We start from the raw sequence: 27,333 nt of genomic DNA, 5'->3' as shown, positions 1-27,333 counted from the left end.
GCGCATGCTCCGTCCTTAAACACGTGGCTACGATCGGAGCGGAGCAATGGCGGCAGCGGGCGGCGTGTATGAGCCGCTCCACCCTCCATGCGCCTTCTCGCCGAAGAGCCGGGACTTGCTCGCCCTCTCCGGTGTAGACGGGCGGATACAGGTGTGGGACACCCGTGGGGCTGGGTTGAGGAGAGAATACGTGCCCTCCGCGCACCTCAGTGCGACCTGTACGTGTCTGGCCTGGGCGCCTTCCCGGGGGATCCAGGTGAGAACTGGGGGATCGGGACTGAGGTTTTGGGGGGTTTTAGACATACGTATGCGCCTCCTGTTCGTTATCTGTAGCGGGACACGCATGTGGCGCATAACACGTGTGCGGCCGGACATGTATGTGACACGTGTGTGCGGCCCTGATGAGTGAGATCATGCGCGTTACATGTGTAGGACCTGGATGGGGTGTCACTCTGGGGTGCGATCATTTATGCGGCTCCTCGCTGGACATGTCACGTGTTGTAGGAGCTTCCACTTGTTACATGTGTGGCCGCGTGATCCTACAGGAGGGGTGTGAATACATATGCAATCCCCAGTGGACGTCATCATGTGTAGTCCTGAGGATCACATAGGTCCCGATCACAGGTATGTGCAGGACTGCAGCCAGACCACATAATGGGATATTCAGAAAACATGTAGATTTTGTCATAGGGGGCGCTGATAGTGTGGCGGTAGTTTGCGTTAATATTCATCGTTACGATTCTGTTCCTGGATCCGGTCCTTTTCCGGTGAGATCTTTACTGTCCCTGGGGAGGAGGACTAGGACTTCTTATACGTTTCCCATGTGAGTTGCACCAATTTATACCGTGATCAGAAATTCACTTCACCGTTAAAATGGTATAACGTGCAGGTGGGGGTCTGCTGGGGCGACACTCCCGGGTGGCTGTTATGGTCTGCTGTGAGGGGTGATGCCTGTCGGTGACGGACATTATCTGCGCGGGTGGTAATAGGAAGTCACTGGGGGGCGACGGATCGATATATGGGTGACGAGGAATAATATGGCAGAATTTAGAGGTTTGTATAGTGTCCTGTGACCAGAATGGGGCTGTTACCTCATGCCATAGAGCAGTGATGTCATTTGGTGATGTCATCATTTGCATTAGTATTTGGGTTTCCTATTAGCGGTCCCGTTGACTTCCAGGTGTATAAAAAAAAAAATACGATTGTACGATTTTGATGGAGATTACAGCAGCTTTTCAGATTGCACCTTATTTTTTTTAGATCTTTTTGGGGGAGGGGGAGCAGCGTGATTGGTTGCTGTGGACAGTTCCTCCACATTTCCTTGGCACAACTTTGATACATTTACCCCATAGTAGGAATCTCTAGTCTTGATAGTTTGTTACAATGTATTGGAGGTCCAGACTCTCTTTGTGGCTTCGTTCACATCTGCGTCATACGGCAAACAAAATAGTGTAGCGTGCTGCGCTATTGTGTCCGGTAAAATGACCGACACTGACGGAATCCATTAGTCAATGGGCGCAGTTGGGGTTTGTCGTGCAACGGAGTCGGCGCTTCCGGTATTCTCGTTCTGTTCCAATGACGGAACAGGGCAACGGAAACACGGAACGTAGAAGTGAACGAAGCCGACCTCAGAAGATTATCTAGACTGGATACAACTGTAACAAACCCTCAGCTGTAAAGCATTAGGTCAGTACAGGTTTCCAGCTTATTTCTGTTACATAAGCGCCAACATATTCGCTGTATGGAAGTTGTCCTCATCCGCTGTTCTTAGTGGGGCTCACAATTTTAGTCCCTTATCTGTAAGTCTTTGGAGTGCGGGAGGAAACCCACGAAAAAACGGGGAGAACACGGAGAGAACATACGAACTCCATGCAGAGGTTGGATTTGAAGACCCCATTCTCTGCCAGCAAGCAGACGGTAATGCTAAGCAACTCCATTCAAAGTCTGTGGCACTGATGGAAACAGCGGAGCCGATCAATGGTTTGGGCTGGAATTCCCTTTTAACCCTTTGCCGCTGCAGCCGTATTTAGTTATTTTCCTTTCTGCCCTTAAATAGCCATTTTTTCCGGCGCCGTGGCTGTACGAGGGCTGCTTGTCATTTTATCACGCCATTTATTATACCTCAAAAAAACTGAAAATTCCTTTGAGGGGTCAAAATAATCATAATAAACAAAAGCACAAATTCCTCCGTTGTTTTTTGTTTCATTTTTGCAGCATTCACAGGACATAAAAAACGATACGTTAACTTTTTTTTTTTTTTGCGCCCGTCAATGTGATTAGGGAGATGCCAAATTTCATATAGTTTTTCCTTTTATGTACGACTTTTACAGAACTTTAAAATCTTGTTCTGTCGCCGTATTCTTAGAGCAAGAACTTTTTTGGGTACTTGTGACTTTGACCACTTTTTGTTAACTTTTTGGGCGTTCACCGTGCAGTTCAATAACATTATATTAAACTCGTTTCTTTAGGCTGAGCCCCTGGGTGTAAATAATTATTTTCAATTGAATGACTGCAAGTAGAGATCTTGAAAACTGGGAGAAATGTATGCAGGCAGTGTATTATAGGATGTTCTACAGAGGAGACCAGATCTGAGCCAAGAAGGCGAAGCCGAGAGAACGTGTGTCCTTTAGGATGTGCTGGTCCCCAGTATTGATAAACCTCCATCCCTCATCTGCCTGGTAGCAGGGTTATTGCTTGACCCTCGCATAATAGCATTGTTACAGATATAGTGCGGTCCCAGCAGTCTGGATATTCGGGTATAGGGTGCAACTGGGTGTATTCGTAATTGCCCAGGAATAGCACGCGGCTGGTTATTATGGTAGTGGTCCCGGGGATAGCACGCGGCTGGTTATTATTATGGTAGTGGTCCCGGGGACAGCACGCGGCTGGTTATTATGGTAGTGGTCCCGGGGACAGCACGCGGCTGGTTATTATTATGGTAGTGGTCCCGGGGATAGCACACGGCTGGTTATTATTATAGTAGTGGTCCCGGGGATAGCACACGGCTGGTTATTATTATAGTAGTGGTCCCGGGGATAGCACACGGCTGGTTATTATTATGGTAGTGGTCCCGGGGACAGCACGCGGCTGGTTATTATTATAGTAGTGGTCCCGGGGATAGCACACGGCTGGTTATTATTATAGTAGTGGTCCCGGGGACAGCACGCGGCTGGTTATTATTATGGTAGTGGTCCCGGGGATAGCACGCGGCTGGTTATTATTATAGTAGTGGTCCCGGGGACAGCACGCGGCTGGTTATTACTATGGTAGGGGTCCCGGGGACAGCACGCGGCTGGTTATTATTATAGTAGGGGTCCCGGGGATAGCACGCAGCTGGTTATTATTATGGTAGGGGTCCCGGGGATAGCACGCGGCTGGTTATTATTATGGTAGTGGTCCCGGGGACAGCACGCGGCTGGTTATTATAGTAGTGGTCCCGGGGACAGCACGCGGCTGGTTATTATTATAGTAGTGGTCCCGGGGACAGCACGCGGCTGGTTATTATTATTGTAGTGGTCCCGGGGACAGCACGCGGCTGGTTATTATTATGGTAGTGGTCCCGGGGACAGCACGCGGCTGGTTATTATTATGGTAGTGGTCCCGGGGACAGCACGCGGCTGGTTATTATTATGGTAGTGGTCCCGGGGACAGCACGCGGCTGGTTATTATTATGGTAGTGGTCCCGGGGACAGCACGCGGCTGGTTATTATTATAGTAGTGGTCCCGGGGACAGCACGCGGCTGGTTATTATTATAGTAGTGGTCCCGGGGACAGCACGCGGCTGGTTATTATTATAGTAGTGGTCCCGGGGACAGCACGCGGCTGGTTATTATTATGGTAGTGGTCCCGGGGATAGCACGCGGCTGGTTATTATTATGGTAGTGGTCCCGGGGACAGCACGCGGCTGGTTATTATTATAGTAGTGGTCCCGGGGACAGCACGCGGCTGGTTATTATTATGGTAGTGGTCCCGGGGATAGCACGCGGCTGGTTATTATTATAGTAGTGGTCCCGGGGACAGCACGCGGCTGGTTATTATTATGGTAGTGGTCCCGGGGATAGCACGCGGCTGGTTATTATTATAGTAGTGGTCCCGGGGACAGCACGCGGCTGGTTATTATTGAATGTTTATACATTGGTAATCTTATTTATTTCTACCAGGAGGCGCACCAGAAAAAGCGCAGGAAATCGGAAGCGGTAGATGGAGATGAACAGTACGACCTCCTCACCATCGGCACAGCCACCGGCACCATATTGTTGTACAGCATCGTCAAGGGAGAATTACAGAGCAAACTGGTGAGCGCGTCCTGAGCCGCCCGATTCTTACACCAAGGCCTCCGCGTTATTGTAAGCTTGTCTTTATTCCCTCCCGGGCCAGTCCGCTTGCCGCTATTCGGACTGAACTAACCGGGAGTTGTCGGGGAGCGCGTAGTCACGCGGTCATCTAATAGTGCACCGAGTACCCTCCTGTATGTAGTCTGACAGGTGCCTGATGTATCCTCTACCTGTGAGTGCGCAGTGTCCATTACGGGGGGCTGGAAAAAAGGGAGCCCCATAATCTAGTGAGCGGCTGTCCTGACACACACCCCCCCCCCCCCGCCACATTCAGTAGCGCTATTACTTATGGCTGTGGATGAGCCTGTCCCGGCGGTCACTGATCACGTGTTTGGGGGATGGTTGTGGCGCGTTCTATATATATATATATATATATATATATATACATGATGGTATTTTTTTTGGTTTTTTTCCTTGCATTAACCTTTCGTCTCCTGGTCACAGGTCGGCGGCCATGACAGGAAAGTGACCTGCGTCCGGTGGAATCGGGATAACGGTTTCTTGTACAGTTGTTCAGAGGACAAACACATTGTGGAATGGAATACACAGACCTACAAAGTAAAATGGTGAGCGAGACACGGATAGCGAGACACGGATAGCCTCCCGCCACGACAGGATATGCGTTACTGACTCCACCCGCGCTGCATTATCCTAGGGCTATGTTCACACGCTTAACAACAAACAGCTGTAAATACGGAGCGGTTTTCAAGGGAAAGCAGCTTCTGATTTTCAGCTGTTTTCTAAGCAACTCACGTTTTTTGCGGCTTTTTTGGAGCTGTTTTTCTATTGCGTCAATGAAAAACGTCTCAAGAAGGGACATGCACTCTTCACTAGGTGTTTTTTTACGCGGCCGTTTTTAAAAACTGCTGAGTATAATATTCCTCGTAGGAAAGAGCACAGTTTTTCGAATTAAAATCAGTAGGCAGATGTTTTTTAGGTGTTCAGACCCCCCCCCCCCCCCCCGTACTTGCAGCTGTTTTTCGGGGAGTTTACGCCCCGAAAAATGGCTGAAAATAGCCCGTGTGAACAAACCCGAACACTTTTCTTATATTGGGGTATGTGGACATAGAGGGATCAGAAGAGCGGCTCGTGTACTTGGTCTATCAGTGTAGTACATAGCTGCCCAATTATTTGGGTAGGTGCCATGTAATACCCCGTTTCTCCTGCTGTGGCCGCTGTAGGGGGGAGCTATGTGGCCTCCTGCAGCTTCTCATGGCGATCACAGCTGATTGCTGGGGCGAGTTTCTTTTAAAAGGGGTCTGCTTGTTGAGATGGCCCGTTTTTATTTCTGGAGCATTTACCGTTGCCATGTTTTTCTAATCCTGAACCACCCTGTTCAGGAGTAGAAAGACAATGTTGCTTCCATCCAATAGCAGCGCCACACCTGTCTATTGTCTGGTATTGCAGCTTAGTGCCATTGAAGTGAATGAGACTGAGGCGCAATACCACAAGCAACCCGAGGATAGATGTGGCGCTGTTTTTATAGAAGTGTTTATCTAATCCTCAACAACCCCTGTAGCCCTTTACACTTTTGACGTAGGTAAATAAAACCTATTCTGAATTATAAAATAAATCCTGTAATGCCTACATACCCATATTGTCTGAAAAACATCTGGCAAATTGCGAAAATGGTGCTCGGCACATTAACCTCATGTGCGCCTTCGTGCAATTTTGCGTCAAAAGTTTAATATGTAGAAAAAATAAGTTCTTTGCTAAAAGTCTGACCCAAGCAGAGCCGGAGACGCGCAACATCTCCAAATAATACGGGTGGTCGTGAGATTAGGGCCAAGTAACTCCGCGATCTTCCAAGTGTTTGGAGTTCTTGGCAAATTGAGGCCTCTGCTGAAAATAATTGTATTCCCCATGAAATTACAATGCCGGAACACCTTTTCTTAGAACTCTGTTGTGCTGTTCCTCCGTTATTCCTCCTAGAAATTTATGAACAAATTGATAACTGGGTGTTACCAGTAGGAGGGGTGGTGTCCCGACACAGACTGACACTGTCCAATCAGAGCTGACAGTGCGACTGTAGGGACACGCCTCTTTTACAAGGGGACTGGTAACACCCAGATGTCCGTTTATAAATTTCCAGGAGGAATAACAGAGGAGCGGCACAACTCAGTTCTTGGGAAAGATGCTCCCGAATGTTTATATAATGGAGAATACAAGTATTTTTCTAAAATAGACGGCCAGGAGAGGTGACGTGTTTTCTTCAAGTCCGGGGGAGCGCTGATAATGAGATTTGTGGATGCGCCACTTTTTCCAGTCTCTTCCCCGTTAATCCTAAAGTGCTAAAATAAAAAAATGATTGACGTTTTAAATAGAAATACATTTCCTGATTAACAGCATGTGATAGGTTGGCGCTGTGGGCGGAGCTTCCTGTGATGACACAAACTATGGTTTCGCTCTATTCTGAATAGAAATGAAGCTACCTCTTGGCTGTCTGAGCGACTCTCCCGCCACGTATCGGGCGCCATGTTTGGTCCAATAGAATGTACTGACGTTCTCTCGTCTCTTGTCCCCAAAGCAAATGGAAAGGCGACAGCAGCAGCGTCAGCAGTTTATGTATAAGTCCAGATGGAAAGATGTTGTTGTCGGCGGGACGGAAGATCAAACTGTGGGATCTGGAAACCAAAGAAGTCATCAGGGTACGTAGAAGTAGCGAGACCCGCGTGACAGAGCTAATAATTGTGTATGACTGAGAAAATAAGGGATCCTGCGTTATATGGCGGTGGCGACGATACCCAAACAAAATGGCGGAGTAAGACCCTACTGATATATAACCCCCATAGTGAACACCTGGTGATCACGAATCTGAACCCAAAAGATCCGGAGCCTTTATAGCTTCAGGTTGGCGCTGGTTCTCACTAAAGACTTGTCTAAAGTGGATCTTCTCCAGTAACCATAATCTTCCGATTCCTAAATGTTCTTACTATTGGGATCAGCCGGGAGTTTAAAGTGGACAATAAATAACTCTGCTACATGTTATAAATCCCATATCTTGCCTTGCAAATGTGTCCCAGTCTGCAGCAATATTGATTTCTATTGAGTAGGAGAAGTTAGCTACTTCCTCCTTTTTTACGGATGCCTCCATTGAACTACTACACCTCCCAGCATTCTGTGTTAACGATTTATCTTTATTTTTCTACAAACCTATGTAACGGTGTATACGCCAAAATTCGGACACCTCTCAATTCGGGATATCCCGTAATTCACACTTGACTTAACGATCGAACACTATTCGGTCACACGGTCATCTCAGATAGGGGTCAGACTGGGCAGTTCATCTGGATGTCCGTGTGACCGCAAAACTAGCCCCATGAGAGCACATAATGGCTGACCATTGTAGGAATCAGGCAGCTACTTGTCCCAGGAGACTGTACAGTTACTGCAGCAGCGGAGTCAGGTTTCCTCTTATAATTTGGCTTCCTCTTCTCTTTTTAGCAATTCACAGGTCACTCTACAGCAGTCACCTCGCTCATGTTCATACCAGTCAGATCACCCGCAGACTCTCAGACTCCGCCTGAAACCAACGGCTTGTACTTCATGTCCGGATCCGTTCATGATCGGTTAATAAGTGTGTGGTAAGTTTGTCTTGGGTTGTGTGTTTTTGCCTTTTTTGCTCATGCACATGATGGGGGTGACTGTCGACCGCTTTGATATCCCAATATGTGGTTTCGACTGTCTTGGTTCTGTGAACTCATTTTTTCCTTGGTTGTATCTGAGGACCTGCACGTATATAGGACATATATTCTTTGTCAATTAAGATTGATCATTTTAGAACTAATAGTACTATCGTTTGGTTTCCATTTCGCATCATTTTCAAGATCTCTTCTTGCTTTCAGTGAATTGGGAACATTTTGTTTACATCCACTGTCTATACAGAACCTAATATTTACAACTAAGGGTTTGTTACATTTCGATTCATTATAGACATTTCCAGCTTAACAGTCTGAACTCCAGGATGAAACATTTTATCTGCACGATACATTGTAATAAACAGGACAGAGGTTGTGCTGCTGCTATATTTCGCTCACACACAGGATTGTCTACACTGGATAATTGTATCCAGTGTAGACAATCCTCTGTGTGTGAGCGAAATATAGCAACCAATCAGCGTCATACACTTCTCATTGTTCCAGCCCAGCTTCTTTCACTGCACACTCACACTGTAACAATCACGCTGTGCTGGAACAATGAGAAGTGTATGACGCGGATTGGTCAGCCTCATACACTCCTCTTTGCAACACCCAGCTGGTAAAAAGTAAAAACACGCCCAGTTGGTCATTAAGAATCTCATTAGCATAAATCTAAAATTGCTCATAACTTGCTAAAAATTTAGCGTTTTCAAAATAAAAACCACTGCTGTTATCTACATTACAGCGCCAATCATTATGTAGGAGACAGGGCACTTATAATGTGGTGACAGAGCCTCTTTAACTGACAGCAAGCAGAGATATACAATAGTTTCCTAAAACCGAAAAAAGCACCATATCTGTTCAGTCGTTTTAAATTTCTAAATAAACGGTCTGAATTTTAGGCAAGTCCGGACTGAGAAGAGAGAAAAAAGTGCAGTTCTAACCTTCACCCTCACAGAAGCTCCAGTTTCTTTAGATTTGGCACCATCTGACAGCAAAGAGGAGGTAAGACCCCTGCTTGTTGTCTGTAGGTAACTAGATCCAGTGAAGTCAATTGGGGAGTGGGAATCTATAACTACTACAATACTGCCCCCTATATACAAGAATATAACTACTATAATACTGCTCCCTATATACAAGAATATAACTACTATAATACTGCCCCTATATACATGAATATAACTACTATAATACTGCTCCCTATATACATGAATATAACTACTATAATACTGATCCTATATACAAGAATATAACTACTATAATACTGCCCCCTATATACAAGAATATAACTACTATAATACTGCTCTTATATACAAGAATATAACTACTATAATACTGCTCCTATATACAAGAATATACCTAATATAATACTGCCCCTATATACAACAATATAACTACTATAATACTGCCCCTATATACAAGAATATAACTACTATAATACTGCCCTCTATATACAAGAATATAACTACTACAATACTGCCCCCTATATACAAGAATATAACTACTATAATACTGCTCCCTATATACAAGAATATAACTACTATAATACTGCTCCCTATATACAAGAATATAACTACTATAATACTGCTCCCTATATACAAGAATATAACTACTATAATACTGTCCCCTATATACAAGAATATAACTACTATAATACTGCCCCCTATATATAAGAATATAACTACTATAATACTGCCCCTATATACAAGAATATAACTACTATAATACTGCATCCTATATACAAGAATATAACTACTATAATACTGTTCCTATATACAAGAACATAACTACTATAAGGGTATGTTCACACGTAGTCAACAAAAACGTCTGAAAATCCAGAGCTGTTTTCAAGGGAAAACAGACCCTGCTTTTCAGACGTTTTTTTACCAACTCGCATTTTTCACGCCGTTTTCGCAGCGTTTTTTACGTCCGTTTTTGGAGCTGTTTTCATTGGAGTCTATGAGAAAACAGCTCCAAAAACGTCCAAAGAAGTGTCCTGCACTTCTTTTGACGAGGCTGTATTTTTACGCGTCGTCGTTTGACAGCTGTCAAACGACGACGCGTAAATAACAGGTCGTCTGCACAGTACGTCGGCAAACCCATTCAAATGAATGGGCAGATGTTTGCCGACGTATTTGAGACGTATTTCCAGACCTAAAACGAGGCAAAATACGCCTCGTATACGTCTGAAATTTGGCCGTGTGAACATACCCTAATACTGCTCCCTATATACAAGAATATAACTACTATAATACTGCCTCCTATATACAAGAATATAACTACTATAATACTGCCCCTATATACAAGAATATAACTACTATAATACTACCCCTATATACAAGAATATAACTACTATAATACTGCTCCTATATACAAGAATATAACTACTATAATACTGCTCCTATATACAAGAATATAACTACTATAATACTGCTCCTATATACAAGAATATAACTACTATAATACTGCCCCTATATACAAGAATATAACAACTGTAATACTGCCTCCTATATACAAGAATATAACTACTATAATACTGCTCCTATATACAAGAATATAACTACTATAATACTGCTCCCTATATACAAGAATATAACTACTATAATACTGCCTCCTATATACAAGAATATAACTACTATAATACTGCCTCCTATATACAAGAATATAACTACTATAATACTGCTCCCTATATACAAGAATATAACTACTATAATACTGCCTCCTATATACAAGAATATAACTACTATAATACTGCCCCCTATATACAGGAATATAACTACTATAATACTGCCCCTATATACAAGAATATAACTACTATAATACTGCTCCTATATACAAGAATATAACTACTATAATACTGCTCCCTATATACAAGAATATAACTACTATAATACTGCTCCTTATACAAGAATATAACTACTATAATACTGCCTCCTATATACAAGAATATAACTACTATAATACTGCCCCCTATATACAAGAATATAACTACTATAATACTGCCCCTATGTACAAGCATATAACTACTATAATACAGCTCCTATATACAAGATTATAACTACTATAATACTGCTCCTATATACAAGAATATAACGACTATAAAACTGCCACTATATACAAGAATATAACTACTATAACACTGCTCCCTATATACAAGAATATAACTACTATAACACTGCTCCCTATATACAAGAATATAACTACTATAATACTGCTCCCTATATACAAGAATATAACTACTATAATACTGCCTCCTATATACAAGAATATAACTACTATAACACTGCTCCCTATATACAAGAATATAACTACTATAATACTGCCCCTATATACAAGAAAATAACTACTATAGATTTTAGTAAGTTTGTAATTAGACCTCCTCCTCAGCCTGGCTGGGCTCTTATATTACAGGGGGCAGTTTGTTTTTCTTGCATCAGATGACTATTTGTTTCCTGGTGAAATTACGATTTCTGCTCTGAAGCCTGCAGTATTGTGACTGCAGCTCTGGAGTATAACGCAGGCTACACATTTTATCTCCACACACTCTTGGCTCTGCTGTGATGATCTCAGTCTGGTTTCGCTTGTGTCGGATATTTCGTGAAGACACTTCTCTTGGCTGTCTGAGCGGAGCTCTGGGTGTGTTAAAGGGGAACTGCCCCCAGAATATGCTCGTTTTTTAATTTGGCATCATTTGTACAGTGTCCTACTACAGATACATAGATGGTCCTTCAAAGTGCCAGTCGGGGTCAGGACAAATGATCCATGCCCTCCTATTACCGTTAAGAGATGAGCGTCCCGTTTCCGTAATCACCGGTCCTAATACTGCCCCTATATACAAGAATATAACAAATATAATACTGCTCCTATATACAAGAATATAACTACTATAATACTGCTCCTATATACAAGAATATAACTACTATAATACTGCCCCTATATACAAGAATATAACTACTATAATACTGCCCCTACATACAAGAATATAACTACTATAATACTGTCCCCTATATACAAGAATATAACTACTATAATACTGCCCCTATATACAAGAATATAACTACTGCCCCATATACAAGAATATAACCACTATAATACTGCCCCTACATACAAGAATATAACTACTATAATACTGCCCCTATATACAAGAATGTAACTACTATAATACTGTCCCCTATATACAAGAATATAACTACTATAATACTGCCCCTATATACAAGAATATAACTACTATAATACTGCCCCTATATACAAGAATGTAACTACTATAATACTGCCCCTATATACAAGAATGTAACTACTATAATACTGCCCCTATATACAAGAATGTAACTACTATAATACTGTCCCCTATATACAAGAATATAACTACTATAATACTGCCCCTATATACAAGAATATAACTACTGCCCCATATACAAGAATATAGCTACTATAATCCTGCCCCCTATATACAAGAATGTAACTACTATAATACTGCTCCTATATACAAGAATATAACTACTATAATACTGCCTCCTATATACAAGAATATAACAAATATAATACTGACCCTATATACAAGAATATAACAAATATAATACTGCCCCTATATACAAGAATATATCTACTATAATACTGCCCCTATATACAAGAATATAACTACTATAATACTGCCCCCTATATACAAGAATATAACTACTATAATACTGCCCCCTATATACAAGAATATAACTACTATAATACTGCCCCTATATACAAGAATATAACTACTATAATACTGCCTCCTATATACAAGAATATAACTACTATAATACTGCTCCTATATACAAGAATATAACTACTATAATACTGCTCCTATATACAAGAATATAACTACTATAATACTGCTCCTATATACAAGAATATAACTACTATAATACTGCCCCCTATATACAAGAATATAACTACTATAATACTGCCCCCTATATACAAGAATATAACTACTATAATACTGCCCCCTATATACAAGAATATAACTACTATAATACTGCCCTCTATATACAAGAATATAACTACTATAATACTGCTCCTATATACAAGAATATAACTACTATAATACTGCCCCTATATACAAGAATATAACTACTATAATACTGCCCCTATATACAAGAATATAACTACTATAATACTGCTCCTATATACAAGAATATAACTACTATAATACTGCCCTCCATATACAAGAATATAACTACTATAATACTGCTCCTATATACAAGAATATAACTACTATAATACTGCCCCTATATACAAGAATATAACTACTATAATACTGCCCCTACATACAAGAATATAACTACTATAATACTGTCCCCTATATACAAGAATATAACTACTATAATACTGCCCCTATATACAAGAATATAACTACTGCCCCATATACAAGAATATAACCACTATAATACTGCCCCTACATACAAGAATATAACTACTATAATACTGCCCCTATATACAAGAATGTAACTACTATAATACTGTCCCCTATATACAAGAATATAACTACTATAATACTGCCCCTATATACAAGAATGTAACTACTATAATACTGCCCCTATATACAAGAATGTAACTACTATAATACTGCCCCTATATACAAGAATGTAACTACTATAATACTGCCCCTATATACAAGAATGTAACTACTATAATACTGTCCCCTATATACAAGAATATAACTACTATAATACTGCCCCTATATACAAGAATATAACTACTGCCCCATATACAAGAATATAGCTACTATAATCCTGCCCCCTATATACAAGAATTTAACTACTATAATACTGCTCCTATATACAAGAATATAACTACTATAATACTGCCTCCTATATACAAGAATATAACAAATATAATACTGCCCCTATATACAAGAATATAACAAATATAATACTGCCCCTATATACAAGAATATATCTACTATAATACTGCCCCTATATACAAGAATATAACTACTATAATACTGCCCCCTATATACAAGAATATAACTACTATAATACTGCCCCCTATATACAAGAATATAACTACTATAATACTGCCCCTATATACAAGAATATAACTACTATAATACTGCCTCCTATATACAAGAATATAACTACTATAATACTGCCCCCTATATACAAGAATATAACTACTATAATACTGCCTCCTATATACAAGAATATAACTACTATAATACTGCCTCCTATATACAAGAATATAACAAATATAATACTGCCCCTATATACAAGAATATAACAAATATAATACTGCCCCTATATACAAGAATATATCTACTATAATACTGCCCCTATATACAAGAATATAACTACTATAATATTGCCCCCTATATACAAGAATATAACTACTATAATACTGCCCCCTATATACAAGAATATAACTACTATAATACTGCCCCTATATACAAGAATATAACTACTATAATACTGCCTCCTATATACAAGAATATAACTACTATAATACTGCCCCCTATATACAAGAATATAACTACTATAATACTGCCTCCTATATACAAGAATATAACTACTATAATACTGCCCCCTATATACAAGAATATAACTACTATAATACTGCCTCCTATACACAAGAATATAACTACTATAATACTGCCCCTATATACAGGAAAATAACTACTATAATACTGCCCCTATATACAGGAATATAACTACTATAATACTGCCCCCGATATACAAGAATATAACTACTATAATACTGCCCCCTATATACAAGAATATAACTACTATAATACTACCTCCTATATACAAGAATATAACTACTATAGTACTGCCCCCTATATACAAGAATATAACTACTATAATACTGCTCCCTATATACAAGAATATAACTACTATAATACTGCCCCCTATATACAAGAATATAACTACTATAATACTGCTCCTATATACAAGAATATAACTACTATAATACTGTCCCTATATACAAGAATATAACTACTATAATACTGCTCCTATATACAAGAATATAACTACTATAATACTGTCCCTATATACAAGAATATAACTACTATAATACTGTCCCTATATACAAGAATATAACTACTATAATACTGCCCCCTATATACAAGAATATAACTACTATAATACTGCCCCTATATACAAGAATATAACTACTATAATACTGCCCCCTATATACAAGAATATAACTACTATAATACTGCCCCCTATATACAAGAATATAACTACTATAATACTGCTCCTATATACAAGCATATAACTACTATAATACTGCTCCTATATACAAGAATATAACTACTATAATACTGCTCCTATATACAAGAATATAACTACTATAATACTGCCCCTATATACAAGAATATAACTACTATAATACTGCTCCTATATACAGGAGTTACTGATCTTGCACCTGTGACTAGTATATATTTTGTACTTCTCTTTAATGGTCGGTCTTTACATTATTATATTCCTCTTGTACATCGCGGGTCTCTCTCTCTCTGCAGCCCCTGAAGTTGGCCGTTGTCTGCCGGGATGGACAGTTGCACTTATTTGAACATCTGCTGAATGGGTAAGTCCTCCTGTGTTTACACTGATCAGAGACTTCCTGCACAGGTCGCGTGCTGCCGCCTTGTGTACTTTCTGCGCCTCCTCTTGGCATTGTGCTGCAGGAGTGCCGCCAGTCTTTCCTTTTTATATCACAACCCTAAGGTTTGGTAATCAAGGATCTGTATTTTCTGTCATTATCCCGGTGCCCGTGGTGTCCGGTCACCGCGACTCTTGCCCTTCTGCTCGAATTCCTTTAAATAATGGGACCCACTGGCAGCTGCTATGATGATACCCAGAGATGTGGTTTCAATTCACTGACTGTTGTGTGAAGACATTTCCTTGGCTGTGTCTGAGCTCTGCCGGTGTCTGGTCTCACGTCCCCGGTCTCCAGTACCAGGATAGTTTTCTGTATATTTAGTAAGTAATTTAATAAAGTACGGGCTGAATTAGTTGGTAAGAAAGCTGGATGACGGCTGATGGGGTTGCCATCCTTCTTTCCCAGGCTCCTGAATGGCAGAGCTGTTTTGACTTCTTTCTTTTCCTCCCAGGACCCACAAGAAGCCGGTCGCTCCCACTTGTACCGTACAGATAGCGACGTCCGGCAGCGATGAGGATTCTACGCCAAAGCCGCTTCCCGTCCTCTCTGCCGTGTTCTGCCCGGACAAGCAGACTGTTGTGCTGTATTATGGCAGCACCATGCAGCCTGTCATTGAGAAACTGGTACGTTGTGTGAAGACCTAAAGGGCCACGTCCAGGGGCCCTGTTATGTATATAATCTACCGTACTATATTCCTATTAGCGGAGCCTGTAATAATGGACTGGTCATGTGATCTGTATGTAATAACTCCGGCCTGTTTCGTTGTGAAGGTCCTGAAGACGGACGAGCCTCATGTCTGTTTAATCAGAGACGTCCAGAAGACGCTGACGCTCAGGAAAGAAGTGGCGGTGACCAAGGTGAGTCACAGCCGGTCAATGAGAAACCGAAGACTGCAGCATATGCGGCGCATTCACCCGCTCCTTTATGACGTCTTATTCTCCAGCAGCGTTATAAGTGGAGCGGCTGATATCAGTCACATGTAGATGTAAGGCCCTGTTCACACTGCGTTCTTTGCAGGCAGAAAAACTCTGCCTCAAAATTCTGCCTAGAATTTTGAGGCAGATTTTGACCTACCTGCACGCATTTTGCCCGCGGCCATTGAGCACCGTGGCCGAGAAACTCCAACTGCCTCCCATTGATGTCAGAGACGTAAACGTCCGTAGATGGGGCAAGTCGCTTTTTTCCGCCTTGAAATCAATGAGGCGTTTTTTGGCAAGTTTTCCGCGTCAAAACAAGCCAAAAAACTCTGACCTCCCCCCCTAAATATTTTTGGGGAGTCTTGGCACCGGAGAGGTGATTTAACCCCTTAACGATGAGTGACGGATATATCCACCTCATGCAGCAGCTAGTTCCCGCATAGCGATGGGTATATCTGCCCTTTGATCTAGTGGCTACTGCCGCTGTACCCACGGGATCGGCGGCAGGAACAAGGCTGATATTCGCCTCCTGCCGCAACTGCCAGAATCGGAACTTTAACCCATCTAATGTGTTTGGCAGAGGAAGGAACGTCCCGCAGTCACCCCATCCGCACCCTCACAACGAAGACCCCCCAGCCTTGCCTCCAGCAACTACCCATTAGGCCATGCCAGAGGCCTGATAGATTGCCCGGCAGTTTTACACTGACGCAATAATGCTCTGGTGTATTCCGTAAACCAAAGCCTTATATCTGCCCCTGGCGGGACAAAAAAAAAACCCGTAAAATAACGTTTATGAAGAAGAATAAAAAATTAAAAAAAAGTGATTTTTACCGTTTTTTTTTTTAAAGTGGTTTTATTTAGTAAATTAAAAAAATTAAAAAAAACACTGCCACTTCTATGGCATCGCCGCGATCGTAACAGCGCAAACCAATGTTTTTATTGTGAAAACCTATAAAACCTTTTTACATATTTGGTCTCCCCGAAATTTAGTCCACCCATAAAATAAAGGTAGCAAGTTATTTACTCCGCTTATTGAATGGCGTAAATTTAGAACGCGAAAATGCTGGAATGGACGTTTATTTTCAGTTCTCTTCTAAAATAAAGTTAATAAAACTTCATCAATATAGTTTACGCATCCAGAAATGGTGCAATAGGAAAACACGACTGGTTCACGCACAAAAAGTCCTGGTCATTAAGGGGTTAAATACAAGGCGACCTGGCATGTTAAGTCACCAGGGGCCGTCCTGCGATGCCACACTGTGCAGGATTGTCAGCTGTGATGATATGAAGAGAACGGTTTCGCATCTGTCCTGAATTTCGGTGATGTCGTCTCTTGGCTGTCTGAGCTGACGATCTGCACCGGGTGGCGGGGCAAGTTTCCTGAGCGATCGGATTCACCAAAAAAACCTGTAAAATAAAGGTAATAAGTTATTTAGTAATTTACAGTGAAGTAATTGCTGTTACTTATATAGCGCAAACATATTCCGCAGCGCTGTACAGGGGTCGTCCTCATTCACGGTTCCTAGTGGGGCTCACAATCTAAATTCCCTTCCTGTATGTTTTTTGGAGGAAACCAATGAGAACACACAAACTACTGTCCTTGGGATTTGAGCCCAGGTCCCCGGTGCTGCTAGAAAACCATGCGAATCCCTGAGCCGCTGTGTTGCCGTGCATTAGATATTGGTCGTATGTTGGCAGGTATTTATTCAGGGGGATCTGACGTGATTTTTTTCTGACAGGTAAAAACTCCGGTTGTCAAGGCCGCAGACACCAAGGTTCTCGTCCCCGGAATTCCAGGTCACAGCGCCACAGTGACTGCCGCCAAATTACCGAGGCAGGATGGAAAGCGGAAATCGGGCGTCAAGGAGGTGAGATTTATAGCGAATTCTTTTTTAGATGTGGCCCCAAAGTGTAATGTTCATTTATTATGTAGATTATGTACGACTAGAGAGAAACTGTAAAACGGTGGAGTCGCTGTGTACAGACTTTACTTATCCTGAATTACATCCTATATTATACTCTAGAGCTGTACTCACTATTCTGCTGGTGGAGTCACTGTGTACATACATTACATTACTTATCCTGTACTGATCCTGAGTTACATCCTGTATTATACTCCAGAGCTGCACTCACTATTCTGCTGGTGGAGTCACTGTGTACATACATTACATTACTTATCCTGTACTGATCCTGAGTTATATCCTGTATTATACTCCAGAGCTGCACTCACTATTCTGCTGGTGTAGTCACTGTGTACATACATTACATTACTTATCCTGTACTGATCCTGAGTTACATCCTGTATTATACTCCAGAGCTGCACTCACTATTCTGCTGGTGGAGTCACTGTGTACATACATTACATTACTTATCCTGTACTGATCCCGAGTTACATCCTGTATTATACTCCAGAGCTGCACTCACTATTCTGCTGGTGGAGTCACTGTGTACATACATTACTTATCCTGTACTGATCCCGAGTTACATCCTGTATTATACTCCAGAGCTGCACTCACTATTCTGCTGGTGGAGTCACTGTGTACATACATTACATTACTTATCCTGTACTGATCCCGAGTTACATCCTGTATTATACTCCAGAGCTACACTCACTATTCTGCTGGTGGAGTCACTGTGTACATACATTACATTACTTATCCTGTACTGATCCTGAGTTATATCCTGTATTATACTCCAGAGCTGCACTCACTATTCTGCTGGTGGAGTCACTGTGTACATACATTACATTACTTATCCTGTACTGATCCCGAGTTACATCCTGTATTATACTCCAGAGCTACACTCACTATTCTGCTGGTGGAGTCACTGTGTACATACATTACATTACTTATCCTGTACTGATCCTGAGTTATATCCTGTATTATACTCCAGAGCTGCACTCACTATTCTGCTGGTGGAGTCACTGTGTACATACATTACATTACTTATCCTGTACTGATCCTGAGTTACATCCTGTATTATACTCCAGAGCTACACTCACTATTCTGCTGGTGGAGTCACTGTGTACATACATTACATTACTTATCCTGTACTGATCCTGAGTTATATCCTGTATTATACTCCAGAGCTGCACTCACTATTCTGCTGGTGGAGTCACTGTGTACATACATTACATTACTTATCCTGTACTGATCCTGAGTTACATCCTGTATTATACTCCAGAGCTACACTCACTATTCTGCTGGTGGAGTCACTGTGTACATACATTACATTACTTATCCTGTACTGATCCTGAGTTATATCCTGTATTATACTCCAGAGCTGCACTCACTATTCTGCTGGTGGAGTCACTGTGTACATACATTACATTACTTATCCTGCACTGATCCTGAGTTATATCCTGTATTATACTCCAGAGCTGCACTCACTATTTTGCTTGTGGTGTCACTGTACATACATTACATTACTTATCCTGTACTGATCCCGAGTTACATCCTGTATTATACTCCAGAGCTGCACTCACTATTCTGCTGGTGTAGTCACTGTGTACATACATTATATTACTTATCCTGTACCGATCCTGAGTTATATCCTGTATTATACTCGAGCTGCACTCACTGTTCTGCTGGTTGTCCTTGCAAAGATTTAGTAAGTTTGTAATTAGACCTACTCCTCTGCCTGGCTGGGCTCTTATATTACAGGGGGCAGTTTGTTTTTCTTGCATCAGATGACTATTTGTTTCCTGGTGAAATTACTATTTCTGCTCTGAAGCCTGCAGTATTGTGACTACCGCTCTGGAGTATAACCCTGGCTACACATTTGTCTCCACGCGCTCTTAGCTCTGCTGTGATGATCTCAGTCTGGTTTCGCTTGTGTCGGATATCTCGTGAAGACACTTCTCTTGGCTGTCTGAGCGGAGCTCTGGGTGTGTTAAAGGGGAACTGCCCCCAGAATATGCTCCTTTTTAATTTGTATTAGGACACTGTACAAATGATGCCAGATACATAGATGGTCCTGAAAAGTGCCAGTCGGGGTCAGGACAAATGATCCATTCCCTCCTATTACCGTTAAGACGATCGATATAATTTTAATTGAATCTCGGACCTGTCCAATCGATTCCCTGGTCATATCCTTAAAGGAATATTCACCAGCTCCTTGTTTCCTGCAGGTCAGCATTGAGGACAGACTTGGGGCTATGGACATTGACCTTCCTAAAGTCCCCATCAAAAGCGGTCTGCCCCAGACGGACAACTTCTCCGTGCTTCTCGTGCAGGGTCTGGAGAGCAACGACCTCCACATCTTAAATGTAAGGATGAATCTGAGCGACGCCGCTCGTCTCTGATCTTGTTCCGTACCGTTTTATTTTTTGTAACGCTCGTTTTGTGGTCACAGAAAGTATTCCAGACCAAAAATGAATCTCTGATCAAGAAGACTGTGGCGAGGATACCGGTGTACTCCGTCATACCGCTGGTGCACGAGGTAAGGACATTATCCAGACACGGCTTAAAGGAATTGTCCAGAATTAGAAAAATATGGCTGCTAGTTTTCAGAAACAGCGCCACACACATCCACAGGTTGTTTGTGGTATTGCAGCTCTGTTTTATTCAAATCAATGAAGTGAAACTGCAATACCAGACACAACCAATGTAAAGGTGTGGTGCTGTTTGTCACCAGCTGCCGTATTGTATCCCCTGCCCCCATCATTAAAATGTTGCAGGTTGAAGACGTTTAGCAGCAATTGCGTCCCATACACCACACCGTTCCCAAGCAAAGCCGGACGGGCTCGTTATACTTTGTTCCAGTTCCTCTACGTTTTCAAGACTTTTGCTTGCTGTCGGTGAATTGGAGCATTCAGGAGGCTGAGAACCTGTACTAACAGAATAATTTTCAAAGCTGAGGGTTTGTTACAATTTTATCCTGTCTTGAGTTTTCTCTGTAAGCTAAACGCATCAACAGCCGCAAAACTATTTCTCTCCCGTCCTTATGGTTTGTTACAATGTATTAGTGCAGGTAGGAAAAAAGAAAAATGGTGGGTTGTTGTAACAAACCCTCAGCTGTTGGAAGTATAAAATATTGTCCTCATTTGGACACAATGTCTTGGTTACACTTATTAGGCCCTGTGGCGGTGCATTTGGGGTGACTACTAAGGGGTTGAACGGGGTTAATCGTCACGTTGCAGGGCGCGGTCGGCGGGTTGCAGGGCGCGGTCGGCGGGTTGTAGGGCTGTATGAAGGATCTTGTGATGAGCTGTAGAGGATTTTATTCTAACAACCGACATCTTTATTTTTCAGCTAACTAAAAGATTACAAGGACACCCCAACAGGTGAGATCTCGTTACTTCGTATCAGGAGACCTTTCCAGTGTTAACAAATCATTCTATTGGCTACTGGAGAACGTGCCCTGTCTTCTATGTATATCTGGCCTCCTACTTGTCTCCATTCTCCTCCTCACACATGACACTGCCCGTCACGTGTCATCCTGACATACTCTGTGCTACTGTGAGACCTCGCTCCTTCCACTATGTAACTCCGTCTGACCTTCCACTTCCCATTCCCCTCCTCACATCATGACTCTGCCCCTGTCACATGCAGCCCCCTCCTCGCATGAGGACCGGTCACTGACTCCACAAGATCAGCACGTTCCTCTCCTGAAATGCTCTGTACTGCAGGGAAACATGCTCCTTTTTTGCGGTTTGACCCCTTGTACCTGCTCTTAGTGTTGTGGTCTTTTTCTGCAGTGCAATATTGATGGTGCGTTGGATAAAGGCGGTCCTGGTGCATCATGTGTCCTACCTGTCCACTGTAAGTATCGCAGCCCCTGATCGTCTACATCGCCGCGTGTCGCCTGGGCCCCCATTGACGCGGCGGGTTTGTTCTATCTTGCAGCTGCCGGACTTGGTGTCTCAGTTGGGCGCCCTCTATCAGCTCATGGAGACGCGGGTGAAGACCCTTCAGAAGACGTCACGTCTAAATGGAAAGCTTTACCTTCTCATCACACAGGTGAGCCCTTCTGAGCAGCGCTGGGGACGTCTTCTCTCTCACACTCCAAGTGGTGTGTGTGAACGCAGCCGACATCATACATTATTCTTCATGAAGGGCAATTAAGCATAAAACGGACATCTTATAATAGCGCAGCAGAGATTATAAGAGGAGACGGAGATCAGGAAATGTCTGCAGGTTCTCAGCATTAGATGTCACGGGGAGGGGAGGTGTCTCCGCTTCTGGTCACTTGTCGCAATGAAGAACATGGTGTCAGCCTCTCCCCAGCCTGATAACAGAGAACTATAGCTCATCTAACTGGATACTGAGGCCGCCTGCAATGCGATGCCACACTGTGCAGAATTGTCAGCTGTGATGATATGAAGAGAACGGTTTCGCATCTGTCCTGAAATGCAGTGATGTCATCTCTTGGCTGTCTGAGCTCACAATCTGCACCGGGTGGGGGGGTGGGGTTCTGCATCGGGTGGGGGGGTGGGGTTCTGCATCGGGTGGGGGGGTGGGGTTCTGCACCGGGTGGGGGGGTGGGGTTCTGCATCGGGTGGGGGGGTGGGGTTCTGCATCGGGTGGGGGGGGTGGGGTTCTGCACCGGGTGGGGGGGGTGGGGTTCTGCATCGGGTGGGGGGGTGGGGTACTGCACCGGGTGGGGGGGGTGGGGTTCTGCACCGGGTGGGGGGGTGGGGTTCTGCACTGGTGGGGGGGGGTCTACACCAGTGGGTGGTCTCGAGGCTCTTGGGCAGCAGTAATGTAGTTTTTGTCTCCGCAGCGTGACTTGGTTGATAATGGGGAACGGTAGAAGTAATAGAGAGATGGTGCGAGGGTTTCAGTCATGTCTCGGTTAGGTGACGAGCAATGACACGGGGGGGGGGGGGGGAATACCTCTGCTTGCTGGTTTATAGGATATATAGTGCAGCTTTAGCTATTGGGGCATAGACTGGTCCTAGGATGTGAACTTTCCTCACCTTCTGCCCTTTCTTCCCACTAGGTGGCGGCGTCTGAGATCTCGCAGAGGATACAAGTCAATCAGGAGGCAAAGCTGGTGTATGAAGAAGGTAGGAGCCATGTAATCTACGAATTATACCCCTGAATATTGCAGCGGGGTCTGTTTAGAGGGTCTTCAGCATTGATGTGACATTTCACCTCTCTCTGGTATCTGGGGTGTAGTTAGTACTTTGTCCCTCTGTTTGAGCCGTCATAAAACATGATCATCTGAGATCCTATGTAGCAGAGCTGCGGCCTCCTCCCCCGCACTGTAATATACAGCAGTTGTTTGTCGCAATGTGTCAGTCTAGATTGGAGTAATTTAGAGCGTTAATTCCGGTAATCCTGATGATGGGGTCCTCACGCGCTGTCCCTTGTACCCCCCCATCGCAGGCCTGAGCTGCTGCTATGATGTCCCCTGCTGGTCCATGGCACTTGCTGGAGTCCGGCTGATTAATGTGGAGGAGCCCCAGAGATTAATTTGTAAAACGTGACTCTGGGATTTTCTATCTTTATGTAAATTGCGATTAATCCTTGTAGAATGAAGTTCTTCAACTTTCTCAAATCCTTTGTTTCAGTTCTCCACCGTTTTTTAGAGCTCTGCTTGCTGTTGTTTTAATTTGAACAAACTTTTTTTACATTCAGAAGAGATCCCTTCCTGACCTAATACTTCTCACAGCTGGAACTTTGCTTTAGTTCTATCCGATCTGGATGACAGACTGATGAATTTTCCCTGCGCTGACCCAAAGTAACAAACTATCAGGACTGGAGGGAGGTTTGTGCTGCTGATGTGTTTCAGCGCACATGATTGAGAATTATTAGGTATATAAAGGTTTTCGGCTTCTGGGTGGAAGCAAAAATGTTTCGATTCACTGCCAGCAAGCGGAGGTCTTGAGAGATTAAAACACAAAGTATGTTAGAAATTTGCAGAACTTTTCATTCTCTAATGATTAAGATTTATTTATGTAAAATCAGGAAACCTCGGGAAACCTCTGCCCCAGAACATGAGGCTTAAAATATTACAGAGCTGCAGGCAGAGGGGCTCGGCCCGGCCTGGACTCCCCAACCATCACTAGAATGAGGGTCCCCGTTCGTCATCACTCCGTGACCGTAGTGAAATCTATGAGGAGCGACGGTTGAGCACGTGCAGTACCGCTCCATTCACATGCCCTCGGGGTTCCCCGTTCCCCTGGATCGGGCATTGGGAACCCCAGAGGTCAGACATTTCTTACCGATCCTGTGGGAAGTGATAAATGTTTGCGTTGACCCCTTTGAGATGTGATTGGAGTTATTGACGGATCGTCCGAGGATTCTCTTATTAGCGGGAGGTCTCGTTTAGGATTTTCTGGCGCTTTTATTCTCATCCGTGATTAAGTGAACGCTTTTATTTTACAGAATCTTCAGACGAGGAGTCCGGGGACGAGGAACACAACACGGATGTAAGTTATTCATACCAGTGACTACAACACCCAACATCTCCCCCCGGCTGCAGGAGTTTTGCATATGACACTCGCTGCTCGTGATGGGCAAATCCACTGATAAGAAGGGTTGTCAATGGAGGGTGTGAGGGCGCATTATTTGCGGGAGGAGTTGTCGTTTCTAACGGCCCCATTTAAAGTACCGTATAATGTACTGGGAAACGGGGAAAATATTCTTTGCGGGCAGAAATTAAGAAAAAAACTGCGATTCCTCAATTTATTTTAGTTTTTTCGTCTTTCACCGTGCGCATTAAATAACGCTGTATTGTGTTCAGACTTTTACGGACGCAGCGATACCAATTTTGTTTATTTTTTTGTTACTTTAGCGGAAAAATGGGGAAAGTTTTTTTGTTAACTTTTTATTTATTTTTTTCACTACAAATAACTTTATTAAATTATTTTATTTTTTTTACACCATTTATTAGTCCCCTAGGGGTACAATATACTGCAGTACTAATGTGTCGCAATACATCGTGATTTTCACAGCCCTACCAGAGACACGGCAGACGAAAGGCAGCCCGGGGTTCGATGACCACCACCGGCCCCCCTGATTGTGCGGTGTGGGGGCGCCGATAAGCTGTCTGATGGAACCCCCCCCCCCGCTCTAAATCCTCAGATGCTGCGGTCGCGATTGGCCGCAGCATTTGAGGGGTTAAACGGCCAGGAACCGCGCGATCGCCTGGTCTTCTGGCCGCAGTAGGACATAATGGTGCGACCATTGGATGGGACAGGAGCTGAGCCCGCGCCATCCGCATCGGGTGCCAGCTGTAATAAACGGCCAACATACCATTGCAACAGCCATGATTGTCCGCCTATCCCAGCCAGTTAACACCTTAGATGCCGCTGTCAATAGAGACCGGGGTCAAGCTGACCGGCAATAATGCTTGGGTACATGGAGTGTATCAAGGTGAAATACCCTAGTGGGACTTTAAAAGAAGAAAAAAAAAGTTCCCCAAAATGATGCTATTAAAAAAAATTACTTGTCCCGCAAAAAAGCCATCCTTCATGCAGCTACGTAGATGGTAACGTGTGGATCTTCCAATATAAAAACAGACCTGCAGCCCTTAATGACAGAATTGATGTGGCACTTAAGAGGTTAAAAAATTGTCTAAATAGTTGTAAATGTTTTGTGGAGTGTTTTATTACCACAGGGTGGCGCTGTTGTAATAGTTTCTTGCACCATTGACACCTGGCGGTGAAATATCTCTATTCATGCTGTTTTCTATGTTGACCACTGGGTGGTGCTGTTGTCCTTCACTTTTGGAGCAATGGTGTAATTTTTAGGACATCGGTGGCCAATCTGAACTTACGACTGGATTTTCTTTCTCATTAGGATAACTGGGAAGAGGGTGACGAGGAAGCGGAAAAAGAAGAATCTGAAGGGTCCGGGGAGGAGGAATCCGAGGAAGAGATGAATGTGGACAAAGTTAATGGTGATTCAGACGTTGATCTTGGGAATGAAAGCGAAGAAGAATAAGAACTTCTCCCATATGGTGGGCGATTGCTGTAAGGTGCCCGTCCTTCACTGTGCGGACTCTGCGTACGCAGCCGTGTAAGGAAAATGGCGGCCGTGTCTGGATCGGGACCTAGCGCAAGCAAACAGAATGTACCTATAACCGTGTCTGCCTTTCTGAGAATCCCACCCGCCCTCCCTGTTCTCCGGGTCTTCTCAACAACTAGTCCCAAAACGTCCGCAGATGCTTTATGTTCTGGAATAAAAAAAAACCTTCCATGGTTTTGTTTTTTTTCCCCCTCCCCCTCTTTGGGTTTTACAAAATAGACAGGAGAAATGTATATTCAATGGCGGCGGTGTGAGGTTTTATATTTTCCATTATCGATTTTTGTCACGAACCACTCAGCGAGTCTACGGAAAAACACATTCAAAAAAACATTTCATGGACTGATCGCAAAGCCGACTAATAAAAAAAACAAGATGGTGACTCTCAGCCCGACCCGATTCAAAAACTGTAATTGGGGAGGAAAAAAATGATTCGAATAAGTTTGTGGTTATGTTGCCGATCAATGTGCGCAGGGCCGAGATCTTCATCACCGTATAATCCTTTCTCGCTAATAAAATATTTAATTTTTATGTTTTTTTTTTTGTTTTGTTTTTTTTTATAAAAATGGATCTGAACAGAATTCAAGTTTTTGTTCCTTTTTAAACAAAGCAAATAAAGTTGCAAAAAAATAAATAAAAATTAACCTTTTTTTGCCCCTTCTGGAAGACTTTGTTTCAAGGGTTAAATTCACTTTTGAGCTGCTTATGTTTTTTAGATCAGGCTGCGGTGATTTCAGTGACCTCCGGTATAATGTACAGTATATTTGTCTATAAATGAAGATGTTGATGGCCGGTTAATAACGCCACCTTTGTAAAGTGAATAAAATATAGTTCTCCTTTA

At 42.9% G+C, this 27,333-nt stretch overlaps 1 protein-coding gene and 6 non-coding genes across 7 annotated transcripts; all 7 read left to right on the top strand.

Moving 5' to 3' along the window:
- Positions 1-27,333, top strand: WDR43 (WD repeat domain 43). The gene is made up of 18 exons (XM_075863450.1): positions 1-256; positions 4,161-4,295; positions 4,779-4,900; positions 6,862-6,982; positions 7,779-7,918; positions 8,875-8,977; positions 15,462-15,526; positions 16,053-16,224; positions 16,372-16,458; positions 18,258-18,386; positions 20,648-20,785; positions 20,872-20,958; positions 21,771-21,802; positions 22,217-22,280; positions 22,365-22,478; positions 23,461-23,527; positions 24,852-24,895; positions 26,268-27,333. The coding sequence occupies exons 1-18, from the start codon at positions 47-49 to the stop codon at positions 26,409-26,411; spliced, it is 1,974 nt and encodes a 657-aa protein (XP_075719565.1). The 5' UTR covers positions 1-46; the 3' UTR covers positions 26,412-27,333.
- Positions 6,711-6,785, top strand: LOC142646574 (small nucleolar RNA SNORD53/SNORD92). The gene has a single exon (XR_012847504.1). It is a non-coding gene; the product is annotated as a small nucleolar RNA SNORD53/SNORD92 (small nucleolar RNA).
- LOC142646570 (small nucleolar RNA SNORD53/SNORD92) lies at positions 11,525-11,600 on the top strand. Its single transcript, XR_012847500.1, has one exon. It is a non-coding gene; the product is annotated as a small nucleolar RNA SNORD53/SNORD92 (small nucleolar RNA).
- LOC142646575 (small nucleolar RNA SNORD53/SNORD92) lies at positions 15,782-15,861 on the top strand. Its single transcript, XR_012847505.1, has one exon. It is a non-coding gene; the product is annotated as a small nucleolar RNA SNORD53/SNORD92 (small nucleolar RNA).
- On the top strand, positions 17,790-17,867 carry LOC142646572 (small nucleolar RNA SNORD53/SNORD92). Its single transcript, XR_012847502.1, has one exon. It is a non-coding gene; the product is annotated as a small nucleolar RNA SNORD53/SNORD92 (small nucleolar RNA).
- On the top strand, positions 20,321-20,396 carry LOC142646571 (small nucleolar RNA SNORD53/SNORD92). Its single transcript, XR_012847501.1, has one exon. It is a non-coding gene; the product is annotated as a small nucleolar RNA SNORD53/SNORD92 (small nucleolar RNA).
- On the top strand, positions 22,825-22,902 carry LOC142646573 (small nucleolar RNA SNORD53/SNORD92). Its single transcript, XR_012847503.1, has one exon. It is a non-coding gene; the product is annotated as a small nucleolar RNA SNORD53/SNORD92 (small nucleolar RNA).

The sequence above is a fragment of the Rhinoderma darwinii genome, chromosome 4, assembly GCF_050947455.1.
Source record: "Rhinoderma darwinii isolate aRhiDar2 chromosome 4, aRhiDar2.hap1, whole genome shotgun sequence".
Taxonomy (NCBI): Eukaryota; Metazoa; Chordata; class Amphibia; order Anura; family Rhinodermatidae; genus Rhinoderma; species Rhinoderma darwinii.
The sequence above is the reverse complement of the archived record's forward strand: the minus strand, read 5'-3'. Positions and strand labels throughout refer to the sequence as shown.